Source organism: Ochlerotatus camptorhynchus, unplaced genomic scaffold (assembly GCF_037179485.1).
Source record: "Ochlerotatus camptorhynchus isolate MF236.1 unplaced genomic scaffold, CSIRO-AGI_Acam_v1.1 ptg000228l, whole genome shotgun sequence".
NCBI lineage: Eukaryota > Metazoa > Arthropoda > Insecta > Diptera > Culicidae > Ochlerotatus > Ochlerotatus camptorhynchus.
In genome coordinates this window covers 1,890,833-1,912,200 of record NW_027040718.1, presented here as the reverse complement: position 1 = coordinate 1,912,200, position 21,368 = coordinate 1,890,833, and the positions used below count along the sequence as shown (strand labels likewise).

General features: G+C 38.8%; 1 protein-coding gene across 2 annotated transcripts; it reads left to right on the top strand.

Annotated features, from left to right (window-relative positions):
• Positions 1 to 1,926: 1,926 nt before the first annotated feature.
• LOC135704001 (uncharacterized) lies at positions 1,927 to 20,480 on the top strand. Of its 2 annotated transcripts, none has more exons than XM_065225364.1 (3): positions 1,927 to 2,103; positions 13,509 to 14,385; positions 20,240 to 20,480. In XM_065225364.1, exons 2-3 carry the CDS (start codon positions 13,569 to 13,571, stop codon positions 20,260 to 20,262), a joined length of 840 nt encoding a protein of 279 aa, XP_065081436.1. In that variant the 5' UTR covers positions 1,927 to 2,103; positions 13,509 to 13,568; the 3' UTR covers positions 20,263 to 20,480. The 2 variants fall into 2 exon arrangements, with proteins under 2 accessions (XP_065081436.1, XP_065081437.1); XM_065225365.1 differs by having other exon boundaries at positions 1,928 to 2,103; positions 13,509 to 14,401.
• Positions 20,481 to 21,368: the final 888 nt, after the last annotated feature.

Below are 21,368 nucleotides of genomic sequence, written 5' to 3'. Positions count from 1 at the left end.
GTTTGCGTGGGCGTACTTTGGTTTGCGTGTAAAGGGTCAGCAAAAATTTGTCATGCAAATAGGCTTATAACATTTTATAAATCTGGCCAGCGTTTACTTGTTCAGACTACAGAGAACATGTTATTATAGACAAGCAAAATTACATCAAGATAGCCTTATAACATGTTATAACTGCTCAGTCTGGCCAGCGCTTAAGTCTCATTCAATGATACCCTGAATCCCAATCAATACTGAGATCTCAGTACAATTTACTGTCATACCCTCGGCACCCTTATAAATTTTGTATGGATATTTTGCTAAACGACGTGTTCGGGGTATCATTCAAATCATTTGTGTAATAGTTCTATCATTTGGGTTATCGTTCGTTTATGATATTTTTTTATTAGTGCAGTCCAAATCTCTGCAAAATAATCCAAGGAAACAAAACCAGCGTGTATGAAGATTCACCATTAGCTCATTGTACAGTGTTCTCCCCTAACATTTCCATGTTCATACTAGAAATACTCAGAGGGAGAGATGGGCGGAGAGAATGTTTTGAGCCAAATGAACTGTAAAAATCTGAGCCAATCGAACATTCCAATTAGCATTTTTCCGATGATTTCTTATTCTTACTAGAATAAACTTGAGAAATTCAATCACCTTTATGTTTTGTGTGCTTCTCAATCGTATTTTGTTTTTTTCGCCTATCTCTCCCTCTGAGTATTTCTAGTTCATACAGCGAAGATAATAGGCCCCTCACATGATAAAATCACGGTGGCAGTTTTTTCCCGGTAATCCATTTTGGAGAGATATGCCTCTGTCAAAATCCGGTAAAGCAAAACTGTCAACAAACCAGTCAAAACAAGAATATCCCATGCCTGCTTGTGTGCGTGATGTGAAGGATTCCGTCTGCTCTTTCGTTCCAACCTGTGTTGTTTATACATATGCATAGTGACTGAGTGTAGCTGATTAACAAGGTGAACACACTTTGTCGATGTTGAACGTAATTACGTTTATAGTTGTATTTAAATGTTATTATATCAGTGCTAACATTTGAAAACGGCGCAAAAGCCATTTGTAAACAAATGGTTTGTGGGCCCTTTACTCGCTACCCGAAGAACACCCACGCAAACCAACAGCATCGTCAGGAAGGGGAAAATTTCCCCTACCCGATGTTGCTGTTGTGTCGCGTGGGTGTACTTCAAGTAGTGAGTAAAGGGCCCACAAACCATTTGTTTACAAATGGCTTTTATGCCGTTTTCAAATGTTAGCACTGATATTGTCTGTTGCGTTGATTCTTCCAAATACACGATGAAAACTCCTTTTGTTATTATGTTTTGGCTGCGGCCTCTTGTAATATATTAAGATTATTATTGACATTTAAAACTACTAAAATAAGAATACACCTAAGTTTTGATCATTATTATTGTTACACCCTCAATATTGGTAAAAACTCACACAATCAATTAGTTGCGATAAGCAAAACTTCGTTTGTTTGCTGAGAATTGACCATTTCTACAGAATTTCTGCAAAATAAAATACAGAGCAAAAATTAAACTGTGTTAAAAATTAAATTGGCAATACAATTTAAGTGAGTATAAAACATGTATGCAAATTTCGATGCAACTTTCAACAGAATCGATTTATTTGCAATTTAATTCCCAAAAAGTCGAAGAAACTTGAAACACAGTAGTAAAACATGAAGTAAACACATTCTGTCTAACTGAGTTACGCGTCGGTTAAAAACTACTTGAAATGTGTATCTTTAGGAATAAACGATTTTAAATAGCAATACCAGACTATCGAAGTGTGCGATGATATCATCATTCCGATGTTCTGTCAACAAGTCACAATACAAGGAAAGTTTAAAATAATGTTACCTAGATGCGTCATCTTTGACGACGGGAGACGACATTCGGTGCGCTCGCCACATACAGCAAAAGTTTAAGTAAAGAACTCAGTGTCTCGATAGTGAAGATAGATGAAAATTCTACGTGTGGATAAAATCTAAGCAAAATTTATCGTAAAGTGGTGTATTTAGTTGAAATAAAAGTGATTTTTCGGCTAACTACCGCAAGGAGCAAAATTTGGACTGTTTGAGTCGTTGAAATAACTTCTAAATAGGTAAGGACAAATGTACCGAAATTTGCCGACCAAAATTTTCTCCATTCATAAAGAGGCAAAGGAAAATATAAATGGCTGCGGAGATATTTTTTTTCTTTTATAGGTGCAGTCATTTCAATTATTTTCGCTGTAGTTTTATTATTCTTGAGTAAAGCTTTTCCAATCGGTGGGTGTTTTTGTTTTTGTTTTGGTTTTGGCTATAAATCAAATTTATTTTATAAAATCAGTGATGATTATTTGTAATTTTTTTTTTTTTTCTAATCACGCGCAACATCTATAATTTTTTCAGCTGTATGATTTATGCGTGAATTGATTTAAAATGTTTACTGTGTTAATAATTTCTACTAGTTTCATGAAGAAAAACTGCACTTGAATGACTTTAACGCAATATTGATGTGCACGTAGAAGAAAGTTAATTAGGAAAAATTAAAAATAATATCAGTAACCTGTGACTTATTTTTAAACCAATTAATTTTACGTCGTGTTTTTTTTTTTGCAATGAGTCATTGAGTTGTCATTGAAATCATAAAAGTTCATTGCCGAACTAAACAAAGACTTAACTTTTTTTTTCTTTTCTTATTTGGACCTTAAAAATCCAAAATCCTCATCAACCATTTATTATGATTTTGAACAATGTTTATGAGTGTGATCATTTTTTTTTCTTCTCAAAGCAGCCATCCACAAACCAATGTTTTGACCTGTTTTAATTGATGACATAGTGAGGGTTCTATTATCATGTAGAAATATCCAAGTAGCCTCGAGCGATGTCTTGATTTGTGTTCAATTTTCTTCAGGGGACTGCTAAGGTGACAGTTCACTGTAGCCACCTTCTATTGTGGTGTTATGTCGTTTTCGTTTTTGCGGTGTAGTGCAAGCAGCAATAAATGCGAATCATTGACAGCTTGTTTGTAAACAAAGGTGCAACCGATATCCGCACCCTGAATTATTTCGGTATATGGCAATGTAGCTACATCACTAAAAACCAAAACTACATTAGGGGCAATTTAAATATGACGTCCACTCTTTGGGGAGGGGTCCTAGAATATGTGACAGTTCATGTAATAGGTATGCACTAAGAACATTTCAAGAGCAAATTTTCATTATGTCGTAAGTAACATTCGCACCAATCCGAGAAAAATAAGGTTTTGTTTTGATGACCGAAAAGTTATTCCTATTTCCAAGTAAACACATATAATCTCATAGTGATAGCAATGTTTAACATATTTAGCAGGGTTTTAATCATACAAATGCAAATCGCTAGCTTTCATGCTAAAAAATACTGGTTTTTGAGTCAAAAGTTATTATACGTCGTTTGGTGGCCCCTATTGTTACTTAAGTCAAAGTGTATTTACCAGGATATTCGGGAGAATTATCAATTACGTCTCCTTACGTGCAGCCCATTCATCATTTTAGGACCACCGAAATCATCTTAGCAACAAACAGTTCGATTTATTCACTTTAATAATGAGAAAGCGAAACGACGAACGTACACTTTTCACGGGTTTCTCAGCGCTGTTACTTAAGTCAAACGGCATCTCCATAGAAATTGGGTGACTTAAGTAACATCGAAAACTATTTTGATCGGAAGGTGATTACGTCAAAAAGCAATTTGACTGGTAAATAAATTTAAAAATGGGATTTGATCCTATATTCGGACAGTATATAGTGTAATAGCAGGAGAATCGATTGACACTGATAGCTCGACTTTGTTTACCTTTGTTACATTCGACGTAATGAAAATTTGCTCTTGATTTCAAAGATTGTTTTTATGTATCCACACATGAATTTTTGCAATGTGATCAATAAATGATCCCTAATAAACAAATACCACAAATTAACTGCACGGCAAACCAGAACAACTCAGCGACTGAATTCAATTGGCTCAGAGCATTTTCTTTCCATACGAAATTTACTCATATTTGGAAAAACCTGCAGTTACCCATAGTGAAATTCAATCAGCCACCGGCTGTTGTCGTAATGGTGATAACAAATGCAAACAGCTGTCAAACATTTTCAGTTTTGAAATTGAAAATTTGCCTTTTTCTGTAAGTTTTGGTGATTAAAAAGCTTATCAAATTATAGGAAAAGTAGTCTTCTACAAAATGGTAAGTGGTTTCAATATTATAATTTCTTGCAATCAGGAAAAAAGTTGTTTTTTAGACTACGTAAACGCAAGCTCCACCACATTTTCTTTGTTGTTGCAGGTTCGATGCATTATCCCGGGATGCAACGAGGACAAATTTCCACTTTTTCGGGTTCCGAACTCGGGGAGCAACAAATATTCGCAGTGGAGAAAGGTTGCCACTGTTTACGGAATAGGGACTGAGCGAATATGCTCCATCATTTTGTTGAAGAAGACTGTTTAGAATATAAGTCCTAAAGTTTGTTGTCGTTTGGTAATTTGAGATTAATTTCAGGTGGCCGCTCCACGGCATGGGAACTTTGCAGCACAAACCCATTCCCGTCAATTCTTGCTTTGCTGCTGATCTACTGGTGTAGCCCAGGCACACAATATGCTAGGTTTTTAAATCCGCTAGCATGAAGTCCCAACATCCAGTATATCCAGCAGACGTGGACGTCAATTTCGGGATGTAAATCTGCAGTCATACAAAACATAACTTGAATAATATCGGTGCATCTAAAAACGCATTTTCATTAACTTTCAACGACATTGTAATGAAAATTAACATAACATTACATTATTCGACAAATTTCCTACATGTATCATTCATAATAATGATCGTATCTCACTATTTTGAACTTTTTTTCAATAAATTATCATTCAATCTCTAGAATTTGAGCCGGCTGTCATAAATTTATCACCATCGACTAGTACTATTTCCCGCCACTAGTGACCTATAAATTTCACTTACATTCTACTATAGCTGAAGTTTTTTATAAATATGAGTAAAACGTATGGCAAGAAAATGTTCTGAGTCAATTGAATTCAGTCACTGCGTTGTTCTGGTTGGCCGTGTGTATCCCGGATGTGTAAATTTTTCACAAATTGGCGTCTTGCAGTGAAACTTTTCCAAATTTTCGCCACCTACATTTTGAAGTGAGAACTACTAGAAGGAGGATAGTTTCCAAATTATCCAAGTAAAACAGATGATTTTTGGGGCAAATCGGTACATAAAGAAAAACTAATAATTTCCAGCGGATATTTTTGCTTGAATCGTGTAAGAAAACGTGTTTGCAAACTAACTGTTATTATTTCGGTATGGATCGGAGATGTTTTCATGGAAAATTATGCATAACAAGTTTGCACCCACATCTAAGGGGTTACCTCCTGCGCAGCTGCATTTTCCGGAAAATGGTGAATATGTGCGATTTCCACTAGGATGAAAGTGGAAATTAAGTGAATTTATTTAGGAAAGATTGTATCATGCTGGTGATAATAGAGAAATGGTTGTATAGGACGCCAATATTCAATAAATTTTCATTTTAGCCTTTTTTAGGTAAACATATTGATACTCACAATTTGCGACGGAAAACGCAACGACACGCACCATACTATAAAATGGTGCTTGATGGTTTATAAAGTAATAACAAGATGACAAATCATCTTTATTTTGAATAATTGAGCAATTTACTTTTGTTTACATCATATGTACGATGCAGCATTGATGGAGCTGTGAAATGAAATGAATATTTCTTATGAAAGTTCATCTGGAAAAGTCAAAGATGCACATCAGTCTGATCTTCAATTCGAATGTTATATTGGAAGGATTTTACGCAGGCTTGATGATAATTATGATTTAATGCTAATTTTCACGAATGTTATATGCAGTCTGTCAACATTATCATCATCATGCAGTGGCGACATCTACATTGAGCTTTTACGGCAATCTTCCAATACCTCGAACACGTCGTTAAGCTCTCTTTTATAGTTATTTTTATTAGGGATGTCAGACCCAATATGTGTACACATAAATTTCATGTGTACTTCTGAGTGGATTCTGTTTATGTGTGGTCACATACAAATCATGTGGAATTTCACGTGGAAATTCTTCAATAAACATGTGTCGAATTTTTTGAGTGATGGGAAAAAGCGTGACACAAAGAGGGGAGTAAACAAATCGACAAAGTGCTGGATGTCATATTTCTCACCCCAATCGGTCTGGGTTCAATCCCAGCCGAGGTCGGTGGGATTTTTCTGAGGCATAAGAATCTTTGGTCACGTCTTCCTTCGGAAGGGAAGTAAAGCTGTTGGTTTCGATTGCCATCAAGTGCTTGACGTTTTTTAATACTTTTCAGTATTTAATGCGCCAGCTTCACCACAACTACAAAAAATTCAAAAATTGTGTTGATATTGTAAGCTTCAAAACTATGAAATATAGCGCAAGACAATCGGTTAACCGATGGAGCGTTATGTTTCTGGAATCCTTCAAAGCTGACAATGCAGACTGAATTTTGTTTGTTGGTTACATTTTAATCATCCACTAAATAAACAATGTTTTATTATCAATTAAGAAATTGAATTGAATCTCCAGAGACCAACCAGCTAATGGCCGGGAAAGTCTCTTTCATAAACTAACCTAATCCATTTTAAGTTGTATTTTGACGTATTTATGATTGATGGTAATGAACTCTATAAAGATTTTTTTCTAAGACATTGGTAATTTTAACACATTACCGAAAAAGTACGATGATTCAAAATGATCCATTTTATGAAGTACTCGTTAATGAGTAAAGTTACTTTTACTCATTTCATGAGTTAAGCCACTGTTCTTCAAAATAGGTACTTTTTACTCATTAATGGTACTTGAGGATTAGTGTGTATTCAGAAGTATTCAGTACCATCTACAGGGACAATTACACCTAATGCGGATATTTTGGATTTCACCCCTTCTACAATCCTTCGGGATTTTTATCATCAACATTAAAAATTTAATCAATAAAAATATAAGTACGATTGTCTCATCGCAGTTATTGTTTGATTACTAGCTTCAAAAATCTCTATTCATTTCAAAAAATGAAGCACGCCTCATCAAAACAACTTCAAACACGTCGACAGTGTCGGCTAGGTATCTTTAAACATTAAAATTTAGAACATTGTACGTAAATTCTTATTGAGAATACTCTTGGACTTCAGTCCTGCATGAAGCAGATATCTTCAAATCTTGAAATCTCGATTTATAAACCATGTTCCGGGAAATTTCACTAAATTTCACCAGCTCTTAAAGATTTGGTATATTTAGAAAATATTGTCAGAAGCAACTTTGCAGAGAACGCTACCTATCTATTTGGCTGAGTCAGCTTTCTATACAGAGGATTGAAATTTTTTGGAACATAACAATGGATCAATGAAAATGCTGAGGTTTTGACCAGGCTTGCCTTAACTCCTCGAACTCAGATTATGCCATATAGATGCTCATTCATCATGAGCTAGTTCATCCCTCACAAATAAAGCGCAATGATGTCAAATCCAATGAGCGCAAAAGAGCTCGAGCTCAGATTGATGCTCAAGCTGGGCTTCCTCAAACACGCATCACGATGAGTGATGTGGGATTCGTTCTTGAGTGAGGCGTGATTTACATCTGAGTACAGCGGACTCAACCAATGTGCTTGTCAACTGGGAGCCAGTGTAAACTGTCAAACGGGAGCCAAACATTCAGAAGCTACAAAAGTACTTACTCTTCTGTTCCATTGCCAAAAATTGTTATCTCTTAGAAATCAGAAATTCTTTTTCGTAATATTTTTATTTGTAAGCTCAATAGTAGAAACCAACGAGCCACGCGATGAAAGCATATGAAACAGCACAGTTTTTATGACTCAGTCGGGATTTCAATTTCAATAAAACATACTTTGGCGAAACAGGTACGAATCAAACTTTATTAGAGTCATGGGGGCTCGAACACACCCCTCAGCGCAGGCGGGATTCAACTGAGGAATAGCAAAAACAATTTTACACTTGAGAGAATTTTCAAGCAATTTTTCATTGGCTTGCAAAACAAAATCGGTGGACGCCGCAGTACATCGGCTCTGCTTACCAAACAACATTTTGAACTTCGGGGCGTTTGCCGAGAATATAGACAGTTACCCTACGAATGCAATTGCAACTTTGGAGTTACGGAATATATGCATAGTCCATTCTATGCGCACGAGTCGAGTATTGCTGGTCCGAAAGTGAAGATAACAATAACAAACCATTTTTTATTTTGGCTGAAGTGAAAGTGAGGATAACAAACTTCGCGCTTGGAAATGAGATTACGCAAGTGTGCGTGTTATAAACGTCAGAAAGGTCAATGTTTTTTTTTCATTTCTTGGTTGTGCACTTCTTTCTCGAATACAATACAAAATCATTCATTCATGCGCGCACTGGGAGAAGCCATCAAGAGCCAAGCTCTCTACGAATACATCACGAAACTCCAAGTTTACTGCTTTGCGCGAGCGCATCACGAAGTTAAAATTTCTGCTCGGTATTCAGAGTCGATTTACACCAGTGCTGCAAAATCTCGACAGTACACGGTGATATTGACAATTCTGCTTTGGTCACTCATTTGAGCTAACAGTCATAGTCAAGGCAAACCATGTCAATTGTCAATGACAATGGTGTCAGTGACGAACATGTGCAGATTTGTTTATTAGCTAAATTTGTAACGAAATTAAATAACTTGAGCAAAACAATTAGGGGAAACGCTCCTATAGTTGCGGTACGTTAGAAGCGTTAGGTTCCTATAGTTGTGTATGGAGTCTCCATACACAACTATAGGAACCTAACGCTTCTAACGTACCGCAACTATAGGAGCGTTTACCCTACATGGATAAATTTTAATGAACAAGTATCTACGTCCTGAGCTACTTGGATAACAATAATGTGACACAGAATGTACTAAATTACACTTTTTGTTACCAGGTGAATCTTTGTCATTGACGAAAAAATGAATGAGATTTTGACGAAAGTCAGTGACTATGTGACGGACAATTTTGTTAATATCGCGCGAAAGTCTGTCAATGACAATGACAAATCTCAGCACTGATTTACACCCTCTCAGCAATACTATAGTCGCTATATACATAGTCTGGTGGATAGAATTTCGATTTATCAAAAAGCGGAACCAATTCAATATATTTTGGACCAACAATTGAAAAGGTACTATCAACTTTTATAAACAAAACGTTGATTATTCTTTCCTTACAAATCGAACGCAAATTACCGGCATCATCGAATAGGGGAAACTTTCCTCAACCCAAAGATGGTGTTAGTTTGCGTGAGCGAGCCTTGAATCACGAGAAAAGGGTTTCCGAAGTTTTCTTCGCAATAGCTGATGTGCTCATTTCTGTTGTTGGTTCTGCTATTTTACAGCTCAATTGGTTCCCGAGATTTTATCCGCCAGACTATAAATATAGCGACTATAAGCATAACGGGTTGGCAAGAGCCCAGCTTGAGCATCAAGCATAGCTCAGTGAGAGCAAAATGTATCAACATCAAAATATGCTGGAGTTCAGCTTATTGATGACTCTTGATGGATCTTTTGGCAATCCTGGTTTTGACAGAACTATGCTGTGGCTACCACAGTATTTTACATTTGATCGTCCATATACAGTAACGCCAAAAGCATGCTGTGGTGGGTTCAAAACTTGACCATCTAAAATGATCAATAATCATCCTATTATTCATATTGATCCTTCAAATCTCTACAAACTCTCTATAATTCCGATAAGAAATAACTCAAATGTGTCTCCATAATAAAGGGCGAACACGAAATTATTGCGACACCGAAAATGTCATGCCCATTTTTTTTATAATGTTTAGAATCAAACCAAAATTTTAGGGTAGTTTTATACATATATTTACTTCAAAAATCAAAAGAAAAGTTAATCGATGGAGCCTTGAGTGTAAAATTGAACGCATTTTCGCTTGATGCCCTCCATCAAAGTCTTTACAGTGTCATCCGGTACCAGTTTCTCAGTTTTATTTTCCATTTTCTTAACATGTCCTTCTCGTCTTTGACTGTCTTCTTGCTCTTCCGAAGTTCCCGCTTCATTATTGCCCAGTACTGCTCCACCGGGCGCAGCTCCGGACAGTTTGGCGGATTCATGTCCTTTGAAACAAAATGGACAGAATTGGCCTCATACCACTCCAGGACACTTTTAGAATAGTGGCATGATGCCAAATCTGGCCAAAATAGCGGAGCTTCGTCGTGCTGCTGCAAGAACGGCAAAAGGCGCTTCTCGAGGCACTCAGATTTGTAGATCTCGCCATTTACTGTGTCCTTTGTCACGAAAGGCTCACTCCTCAGCCCGCAAGAGCAGATGGCCTGCCAAATGAGATATTTGGAGGCGAACTTCGACATTTTCTTCTTCTTACATTTGTCGTCCACATCGAACTTGCTCTTGCCGGTGAAAAACTCCAACCCCGGAATTTGCTTAAAATCGGCTTTTATATACGTTTCGTCGTCCATCACACAGCAGCCATATTTTGTCAGCATCTTCTCGTAGAGCTTCCGTGCCCGAGTTTTAGCCGTCGATTGTTGCCGCTCATCGCGGTTTGGGAAGTTCTGTACCTTGTATGTATGTAGTCCAGCTCTCTTCTTTGCATTCTGGACGTAGCTCTGCGACATGCCGATCTTTTTAGCCAAATCACGGCTTGAGACGTTGGGATTTGCTTCAATCATCCGCTTCACCTTTCCCTCCGTCTTTTTGTTCTCCGGTCCCGGTTTTCTTCCAGCTCCTTTGGAACCGCTTCAACACTCTGGAGACGGTTGAATGGTGAATGTTCAACATTTTTCCCAACTGCCGGTGCGACAGGTCAGGAAATTCCAGGTGTTTGGAAAGAATTTGTTCTCTCAGCTCGCGTTGGTTCACCTCCATTTTCGTTGAATCGAAAAACACGACTTCGAGTTTGACAGCATGTACACAATACACATCAATGAGAAAGTGTGCAAAATTTGGTTGATTTTTACCCAATGGTAAAAAAGTTATGTCAACAATCAATACGAAACTAACGATTTTAAATTGGCTCACCACTTTAGTAGCCTATTGGTCCCAAGCAAACGATTATAGTACCCTATTCTAGTTGAAATTCTATTACTACACTATGTTTGTTTTGATTCGCTATGAAAGTTTGACAGATAACATCAGGGGTGTGTGGATTCATGCAGAACATGCAGGGGTGAGTGAAATAGCTTGGGACTGCTTGGGACCGTTGTTCTGGTACTGAGTGAGCCAAAAATAATAATGATTTTCTTCGGGACCCAGTGGTCTTAGAGTTACCTGTATGGTTATGCCCTGTTGAATGTGTCGCAATAATTTCGTGTTCGCCCTTTAGTGTATAAAATAGTCCAATTAGAGTTGAAGTGACATTCACTTCAGGATGGTCCTGAAATCTTACTCATAGAAACTGTCCTGAAATCTCTCTAGATGTTCCACCCAACATAATTTCCGAAAATATGTCCATGAAATTCTTTTCAGGAATTTCTTAGAATGATCTTCGAAGTCCTCTTGGAGCTCTTCCCGGAATTCCCGTGAAACTCTCCAAAGAATTGATTAAGAATTTATTTTGAACTATCCTTAGAATTAAAAATAGTTCAAGTTTTGGCTGCAAAGATGGCGCTGCGATACACTGTACTGTAATTGTAATACTGTATTGAGCAAAGTTGTAGGACGTAAAATTTTATAAAAGTTAACGAAAGTTAATATTATATATGGAACAATCGTTCAAAAGAATACTTTTATAATTTTTCCACGATCGGTATGGATCAATCCAATCTTTTCCAGATCACAGTTCTCCAACTGATTATTGCCCATAAAGGCAGGCAGTGCTGGCAGATCTAGTACTGCACTGCAAATATTGTATGCATGTTTTTTAGATGAAATGTTTCCAACACAACGTTACACAATGTAAGGGAATAAAAATGAGATAGTAAAGCTCCAACCGCCAAGAAATAAAGATCATTTTTCAAATTAAATAAAGTGTTGGTGAGCTTGAGTGCCTACTCCACCAACTTTGCCGTTCCGTTTTTGGCGACTAGTGTTCGTGTGTGATCCCGAAATACCCCGCCGGAAAACCACGATCCTGCCCTAACAATGCTATTGTGTTAAGTGCATTAAAAATATACAGCGTATCTCAAAATTGAGCGTACAGCTGTCCGTGTATTTCAGAAATAAAACACCTGTACGAACACAAGTTAAAAAGATAGATTCCTAAATTTTCGGCTGCTGGCTCATCAACCATTTATTGGTTATCGGTATAGTACTGGGCTTATTTGAATGAGTGTGTAAGATGTTAGAGCTATTTTAGAAAAACTAGATTTCCTAACAAAAATAAAACACATTTTCTTGAAATACAATGAGCCAAATATATTGAAATTTTGCTAATCTGTAGTCATAATAGAGATCTTTAAAATGCCGCTAATTTTACTAAAATCCGCCTACTATGAAAAAAGTTGAAAATCGACCGTTTTACTGAAGTTACTCAAACTTCATACATACTCTGCCAATAAAGAACAAAGTTATACCATTGAGGTAACTCTAAGACCAGAAGGTCCCGAAGAAACTAGCTCAACTTTTTGGCTCAGCTCTGGTACTACCTTCGATCCCAAGCTAATCGGTGCACCCCTCGAAACATATGAAAATCTACGAACCCCTAATTTTATCTATTTTTTTTTTACCGGAATTTATACTAGAATGGGGTCCGTTAATCGATTTGCTTGGGACCAATAGGCTAGTCAAGTAGTGAGCCAATTTAAAATCGTTAGTGATTGTTGGTTATACTAATAAATCAATAAATAGTTGTTCAACCACTAGCCAAGATTTAAAAAATCTATATACTCACAGTCTTTCAAAAAATTGCTGAAAGCTGATTCTGGCCAGTTCCCTGGCGGTTTCCGGGACATGTCCAAGACACTCAATATGGATGCCATTGATCTTTTATTTGAATTAGCATGTAATTTGATGTGCTGCATGATAAGTTGTGGCTCTACTCATATGTTGACCATTTCCTTGGTAGTACTCCGAATAGCGCGCACTTTTAGGTTTGAATGACAAATGATACTTGATGTTATGGAAACCAGAATGAATCGTATTTAAAGAATCGAAGAGTGTATTTGAAATAATTATTCTACTGTCGGTTCTGCTGGCTGCGATGTACTGAAAGAATCGTGCGTGCCCCAAAGTGAGATGACATCATTTTGCGCGGAAATGTTTGACAAAATGATAAACATTCCACTTCATTTGTTCCGGGGTTTACTTTACCTTCCGAACCTCTTGTATAACAATGGTTGCATTGTTTGCAAAACTGTACATTGTATAGTGCATTCCTGCAGTTCGCTGCTCATTAGACAACGGCGACTTAAGCTGTCAAAACTTGTTTTAAAATCCACTTTCAATTTTTTTAATGAACTAATTCAGCAATATCTAATTAATCCAACTGACTCAAAAAATATCTTTATCACTTGCAGAATCTCTCCGTGTCGCAATCAGCACTCGTAACTGCCAACCGAGGCAACGATTCCAGCGGAATGAGCGAGCCCATTGAATCTCGCGGTGCTGCTGCTGGTAGCACGGGTGCAGCAGCGGCCGCTGCTGCCCTTGGTCATCATCACCACCACCATCATCATCAGTATCAAGGTAGTATTGAGGATATTGATCGACAGCTAGAAGCCCTCGATCAGGAAAGTGATTCGGATTCCGAGTCCCTGGAGGAACTGGACGCATGTGAAAACATTGAAGTGGTTAACCGAGCCGGCGAATCAGCCGACGACCAAGCCAGTTCCGGGTTGGATGTTACCGTTCGTTATACGATATGTCTGTTTTGCAAGAAACCCTTTCAGCTGAAGAAGGAACTGAAGAAGCATCTATTTGAGCACATGAAGAACTTGAAACCAATGAAGGAGAAGAAGATCGTAGAGAAGAAGTTCAAATGTCACAAATGCTTCAAGACGTACACAGAGAAGGCTCGTGCCGAGAAGCACATGAACAAGTGCAAGAAGGTATCCAAACTGCTGCTGGATATGAGCAACACAACATCCGATGGCAATCGGATACTAAGCGGTGGGAGTGACTATGAGGGCGGTGGTGGTGGCGATAAGAAGAAGGGTGGTAAATTCCGGGAACCTACCTCACCGAGATCATTGGTTTTCGATCCGGAATCGGAACAGGACGAGCGATGGGAACATCGCGAACGGAATACAGTGGTGCATTTCGATGAGCGGAACATTGCACGGGGTGGCAGCACAGACGAATCGCCAACTTCACCACCACCCGTCAGTGGTGGCGGAGCCGGCGGTGGTGGGGGCAGAGGAGGCGGAGGATCGTACTACCAGCAGTTCCAGAGGTGTAAGTAACGTGGCGTGTAAGTAGTTTTGTGTTTTGTTGACCATTTGCATTTGCGTTTGTTTGGAGGACAATTTGTAATTCCTATTAAATTGGAAAACTAAATTGAATTTCCGTCAAACTAAACACAACCCGCCTTTACCTCTCTTTTTCGAGTGGAAAAAAATCTGAAATTTATACCGAATTCAGTCCTTGAATCTGAGATCAAATATCGACATTGATAAGATTAAATTTGTATTCGCTCCAATTTAACCTTAAAAAAAGATTTGTCCAAATTTTTAAAAGGTTTTTAATATTGCATAAATTATCATATTATTTTATTATTATTTTTCAATATCCGTGTGTATCAGGGTGACCACTGAACCGGGCAAACCGAGAGAGCCGGGAAGTAATTCAATTTTCTAAATCAAACTAACTAACTAGAAGCTCAGTGAATTTGATAGAAGCTCAGCAAACTTCGTCGAACATCAGTGAGCTTCGTCGAAGGGCAAATAATTTTGTAGAAGTTCAGATTCATCAAACTTTATAAAAATTTAGTTAATTTTGTAGAAATTCGGAGAACTTCATTGACGTTCAGAGATTGATCTTTAACTTCAGGGGCATCGTAGAAATACAAGAAAACTTTGTAGAGATTTAGAGAACTTTGTAAAAATGCTGGAAAATTTTGAAGAAGTGGGAACTTCATAAAAGTTAAGGAAACTTTGTTTAATTTCAAGGATCTTCATACAAGTTCGGGGACCTTTATTTGACTTCTTCTTCAACCCAACTAAGGTCGGGTGGGGCAAAAGTGCCAACTCCTATGATTTTGAAAATTAACATGTTTTCAATGCTAATTCACTAATGAAACTATGAATGAAGTTCCAATGCAGCATTATAGAACGTTCGGTCCAAAATGAAGCATAACAAAATTTGCAAAAAATCAACATAGTGTAGTACTAGAATGCCGACTAGAATGGGATACGTTAATCGTTTGCTTGGGACCAATAGGCTAGTCAAGTAGTGAGCCAATTTCAAATCGATAGTTTCGTATTGATTGTTGGTTATCCCACACTCACGATATAATCATCGCTCCTAACAACGCTACGAAACCTTGACAAATCAACTAGAGACAGAAGGTTTCTGTCTTCAGCAATGTTGTGCAGATGGAAAAGAATAATTATTATCGTATAGTAGACAGCTTAGTTCAGAGTTCCATCAACAATCAATACGAAACTATCGATTTGGAATTGGCTCACTACTTGACTAGCCTATTGGTCCCAAGCAAATCGATTAACGTACCCCATTCTAGTCAAAATTCTAGAATGTTTTTTTGATTTGCTATGAAAGTTTGACAGATAAAATGAGGGGTTAGTGGAATTTCCTATGTTTCGAGGGGTGAATCGATTAGCTTGGGACCGAAGAGAGTACCAGATGCTTTAACGATCTTGGGTCATTCGTGACTTGTCCGGGGTTGAGATTTAAACTCGTGGCTTTGACGAGAGGTATGGATGCTAACCGCTACGTCGGGGTCGCCCCCGTCACATTGGATGATCATCTGGGTCGTATGATACGCGGTGAACGTATTCTCTGGGATAACTGCGAGGCGAGAGTGCACAATACACGCACCTCGGCCTGGTACCGCGGGCACGATGTCCCATGAAAAGATCCTGTGGTGATGGCTCCTTCGGCTTTGGTGCTGGCTTGGTAACTGAGTGAATTTCAGTTGACATCAAGAATGAATTGAACGCCAGACGGTTTCCGGCTGACATCGGCATATCATTGGAGACCGGTCAGATTCCGATCGGCGTCACGATTGAATGCGGCATTTCACAAGCTGCGACGGACTTCGGTTCGTTGGCTTGATCGTCTTTAAATTGCTTCGGATTTGCCTTGATCGTTTCGAAAGGATTAAACAGCTTGCAAATTGGAATACGGAAATCTTTTGATTCGAACTTCTTCACGGTGGTTAGCTTTAGTTTTCTGGTTGTAAGCTCTGTAGACCTTGGAACATGGACAACGTCCCTCGGATCGAGCTTCATTTTGGTATACTGGCTAGGTTTCGTTGGTGTCGGGATTAAGATTGTTTCTTGCTGATCAGGCATGGATGTTATGGCACTAGGTTTACCGTCAACTTCGGTATGCGGCATAATTTCTTGATCCTTTGGAGGTATATGCAACGAATCCCTTGAAGAAATGATCAGGCTGGCGCTATCGAATGGATCTCTCAATGGAATCTTTGGTGAAGATGTAAATTTCATAGGACTGCACATCTTTGAGACAAATTGAACTTGCTCCACTGGAGAAATCCTCACCGGATACCGTAATTCTCCGAATACCGGACAGTCTTTTAATCCGTTCCATTTTCAATGAAATATGACACTTGGCAACACAATAATTATGTTAGATGAACATGGACAACACCATAGGATCCTAATAAAATTTTCGTGGCATTTGAATCGTATTTGGGCTTATAAATCAACATTTTAAAGTGTCCGAATTTTTGGACTAAGTGTCCGGATTTCGGTGCATTACGGTAATGTGGAACGATTTTTAACAGGTTTGTATCTGTCCTCGGTTGTTCCTCAGATGATTTTAAAATGGGCTCCAAATTGGCCGCCTTGGTTTGATATTTTCCTAGAAGCTTTCTTACCTTGCTGGAATTAGGTGAGTTGCCACATGATCGACCTGACCAGATTGCTTCCTACTCTTAACGATTCTCTCTTTCATTTGGTCCGGATGTTCGAAGACTGCTTCAACAAGTAGTGTGGCATTTGTTGTTATGCCTGTTTTAGATATCCTTTCTGTTGTGGTGCATTGTTTTGTAACAAGTACGCTTTCCATATAGATAGTTATTTATTTAGTTAGTTCAGAATTCATATTTATACAATATACTCATTTAATCAAATTGCATGAAGTTTCGTTTTTTCAATTAAATTCATAAATGTGTTCACCGCCAAAGAATACCCACTCATGTTGAGTTACACTTGTCATACAAAATGAGTTCCCTGCGTTCAGATGCAAGCGCAAAATAAAATGTAACTGCCTGTTGAGCGTACCGACACGACCACGTCGAGAAGCGGACATCGACCCGTCAAATTTCCATTTAAAATGCGTTGACCTTTTTTTTCGTTCGGCTTTGCGCCCTTCCCCTGAATTTCGGAGAGAAATTGTCTGGATGCTTGAACAGCTCGTTGGAAAGAGATACTGCGAAGCCCTAACAATCAGGTGCACAATTGCGAGAATTTTGGCGTTCGTGAAATTGGACTTCGTTCAATTCCACGATTCCGGGGCAAAGTTATGTACTAGCGGCTAACTGAGGAATGTCCTAGCTGGAATCGTTGAATTCGAATCGACTTGTGAAAGAGGCAAGAATGGTCAGTTTTCTTATCGTGTCGTTGTGTGTTTAATCAGAGACAAGTTAGGCAAACTCTAGCTAGTGCAGTGCAGTGGGCGGCAAAGTGTGTGGATTAAGAAGTTCATGAGGTTCGTGGCAGCGAAAGCCATTTGCCGACACAACACCTTTCGTGAGAAACCGCTTTTGACCCCACCTGTCGACTTCGGAGTATCCCCGAGGCACACGTGGTCGGAAGAGGTCGCGTCCGTTAATCTATGTGACCTGGACAGGCAGGCCAAACGAAACCGTCATCGGTATCTGTCGGAACACCGAACAACCAACGCAACACGTGGTCGTGGGTACGGACGAACGAATGCACGTGCCGCGTTCCCGCGTAAGCCCGCGCTTCCGGTGAGTGAGACCAATCAGCATCGTATGATCGCATCCGCGATAGTTTCTGGGCCGAAGTAGTGCGTACGCAGCTTCGGTACCGCGCGCCGCCGTCTCCTCATCAAGCTGTAGCGACATAAACCCTAGGTAGTCAATCGTAAGTGAGTGAGTGAGTCAACCGCGCGCCGCCGTCTCCTCATCAAGCTGTAGCGACATAAACCCTAGGTAGTCAATCGTGAGTACATGCATGTAACCCATTTCTCACGTGAGTACATGCATGTAACCCATTTCTCATTGTATCGTCCATGCGCATGAGACCGAACGAAAGTCCGTGAGAGGCTCACTGAATGGGTTAACCAGTGAAAACCCGAAGCACCCGAAGAACATGAATGGTTAGGAGGACACACGCTGAACACACGTCTGGGATATAGCATTGGTAGTGCACACTAAAGGATAGGAAAGAGGAGAGGAAGGAGGAGAGGAAAGGGAAGGGAAGATAAAGGCCTAGGCAAGCAGACATGTAGAGAGCAAACAATACACAAACGAATGTACCGATCGGAAAAGCTTATTCGAGTGGAACTTTGGTGTCGAGATGAGCTTAGGTAAAGGGCAACAATTGTGATGTTCCCCTAAATAAATACCGTTGATTGGGTGTTCATGGTTTTCTTATGATAGCGTACTAGGAAAAGCTCTCAGGTTTTAACGTTTTCGGGGGTTTCCATGTCGTTCCGTTCGCGTTGGTAGTTTACTGGGATGATCAGCCCGATTCTGATCTCTGGCGTCTCTCGAATCTTAACAGTTGGTACGATAGATCGTTCTGGTTAGGCCCGTGATGTAAACCCCGCTCACGTGACTTCTGTTCTGGACAAATTGTTGTTCTTGTGCACCTGTAATTTTTAGGGACTTCGCGGGAAATCTTCTCGGGCGAATCTTTCCCACAGCCAGTCAGCATTCTCCCCGTATCCGGGAAACATCGACCCGATCCTCAGGAAGGTCTCAGGCCGGGCAATCCTGCAATCTGCTGGGTGGTCTCCCTTTGGGAGTGGCGCTTAAACCACCCATGTTGTGAACGGAAAGCTCGACAGGCTGGCGGGTTACAGTTTATGCTGCCGATGAAGCTTCATGGTTGTCAATACAAAATACAGGGAAACTACTTTCCTTGGAACTAATTGTTGATAACACTAGTACAATCTTTCTGTTTGTTTCCTGCCACTGACGGTATGCATTGTGGATCATGTCGACGTATGTTTGCAGTCGTGCAAGAGGAATTGCTTGTTGGAGGTGTTTTGAGATTTTTGTGATGCTGCGTTCCATTAATCCCTGAAGTATGAAAATACCTTTGAGCTCAATTCGGTAATCCATTGCAGAAATCGCCAACTTAAATTGTTGATCGTTGGCAGTTTGCAAAAACCATACGTTGGAACGATCCACACGATGGTTCATTGTTTCGATGTGTTAGTTGCTTGCATTAGATAGATGCTCAGACGCAGATTCGTTCTTCCCAAGCTCTAGCAGCTTGCATTTAATGTTACATGGTTGGAGCTTAAATATGTTATGAATCATTAGCGCTGGTGATGTTTTCGGCAGTTTCAAGAACTGGATCGCATTGCAGGGGGTTGGATGGAATAGAATTAGGTGAACACTCTGATTTGTTCGACGCGGAAAATAATTCGATACTATTCGCTGGCGCGAACACTATTAACTATTAACCGAGATCACTGGAAACAACTGGACTTTCTATCAGCAATTTTGAATATATTTCAACAAACATTACGATTTTCTGCGAATGGTCTTTATGTAGTCAGTGTTCTAGATGAATCAGTCTCAAAATATCGTTTTATTTCTTAGTTTAAGTGATAGTAAATGTCTTACTAAACGTCTCGAATGAAGTGATTTATTAGTCAAATAAATCGAGAATTTTGAAAAAGGGTTTCCTATCATTCAACTATAATCATGAAGCTATATTTTGATCTTTATGCTTTCCATTACATCCCAGCAACTTATTGCCCCATTATTCCTCAAATATGCTGCTGAAAGTCGTCTCAAAACTGCTCGATCTAGTGATTGGGGCTGTAATTATTACAGTATATAGTTTACTCCATTCGGGTTGATATTTCTTCTTCTCACATTTCTTTACATGTATGCCAACCAAAGACGGTTTACGGAAAGACGAGTGATCGGAGCTTCTAGCAAGTGTTGTAAGGGCAGAAAGTCGCTAGTTCTATAAGGATCCATACACAGTATAGAGTTATGTAAGTTGTAAGTTGTGGGAATACATATATATATATATATATAACAAAACAACAATATACGAGGGCCGATTATTTGTTGTTTCATGTTATGAACGCTATTAACACTAAATGACTGAGCGAGCTACGTAGGTCAGAAGAAGAAGGGAGAGGAATAACGGAATGAAATTGCATACAAATTAACATGAAGAATAAAATTGCAGAAAACTCAGGACTCAAACACAAACACACACAAACGTATGAATCAATACAATGAGTAAAAATAAAATAGAGGAACATAGTAAGCGAAACCCATTTGGGTAACGCTTACTAACAATCTTGTTTGCAGAATAAAACAATAGTAGCATCTTACTAGGAAGTGCGCAGTAAACAAATAAGAATAAATATACATTAGCGGTTGGTTCAGGAGTGCCGAGGGACGAGTTGGGAAACAAAATCGTATATTATTATTACTATTATTAACATTAATTTATTTAAACTGATAATAAAGATTGTGATACTTGCCACATACAATTATAATTATTGTAATTTTTATACATTCTTGTATTATTGTGAGCTCAACCGAGAGCAGGTTAATGCTAATGATCGATATCTGCATTTTTTTTCATTACTTGGTAATCGAAATCATGTTCTTTCTAATCAACACCCAACAATATACACATTAAGTGAACTTGAATTGCACGACTACATACAGTTCTAATATCTCGAACATACTTTTTTATCTCTTCTCCATTCAATCCAGTCAAATAGACTGAACTTTCCCGAAATTACTAAAATCTGAAACAGTCACCATTCTGGAAAGGTTATTGCACTAGATGATACCCTCTAGAGGGTTGAATGAAACATTTATGATGAACCACTTCATTTTTCTAAACACACTGTATGCAATCAATCTTTGGTGAGTGACTTTTGGAAAGTCGGGAGTGGCCTGGTTGGAACTTGAGAAATTTGGCCTAACTTTTTGGTTTTGAAGGCACATTTCATCAATTCCAAGCTAAAAGGCTCTTCTTGACCTTCCATCAGGCCAAATTCAA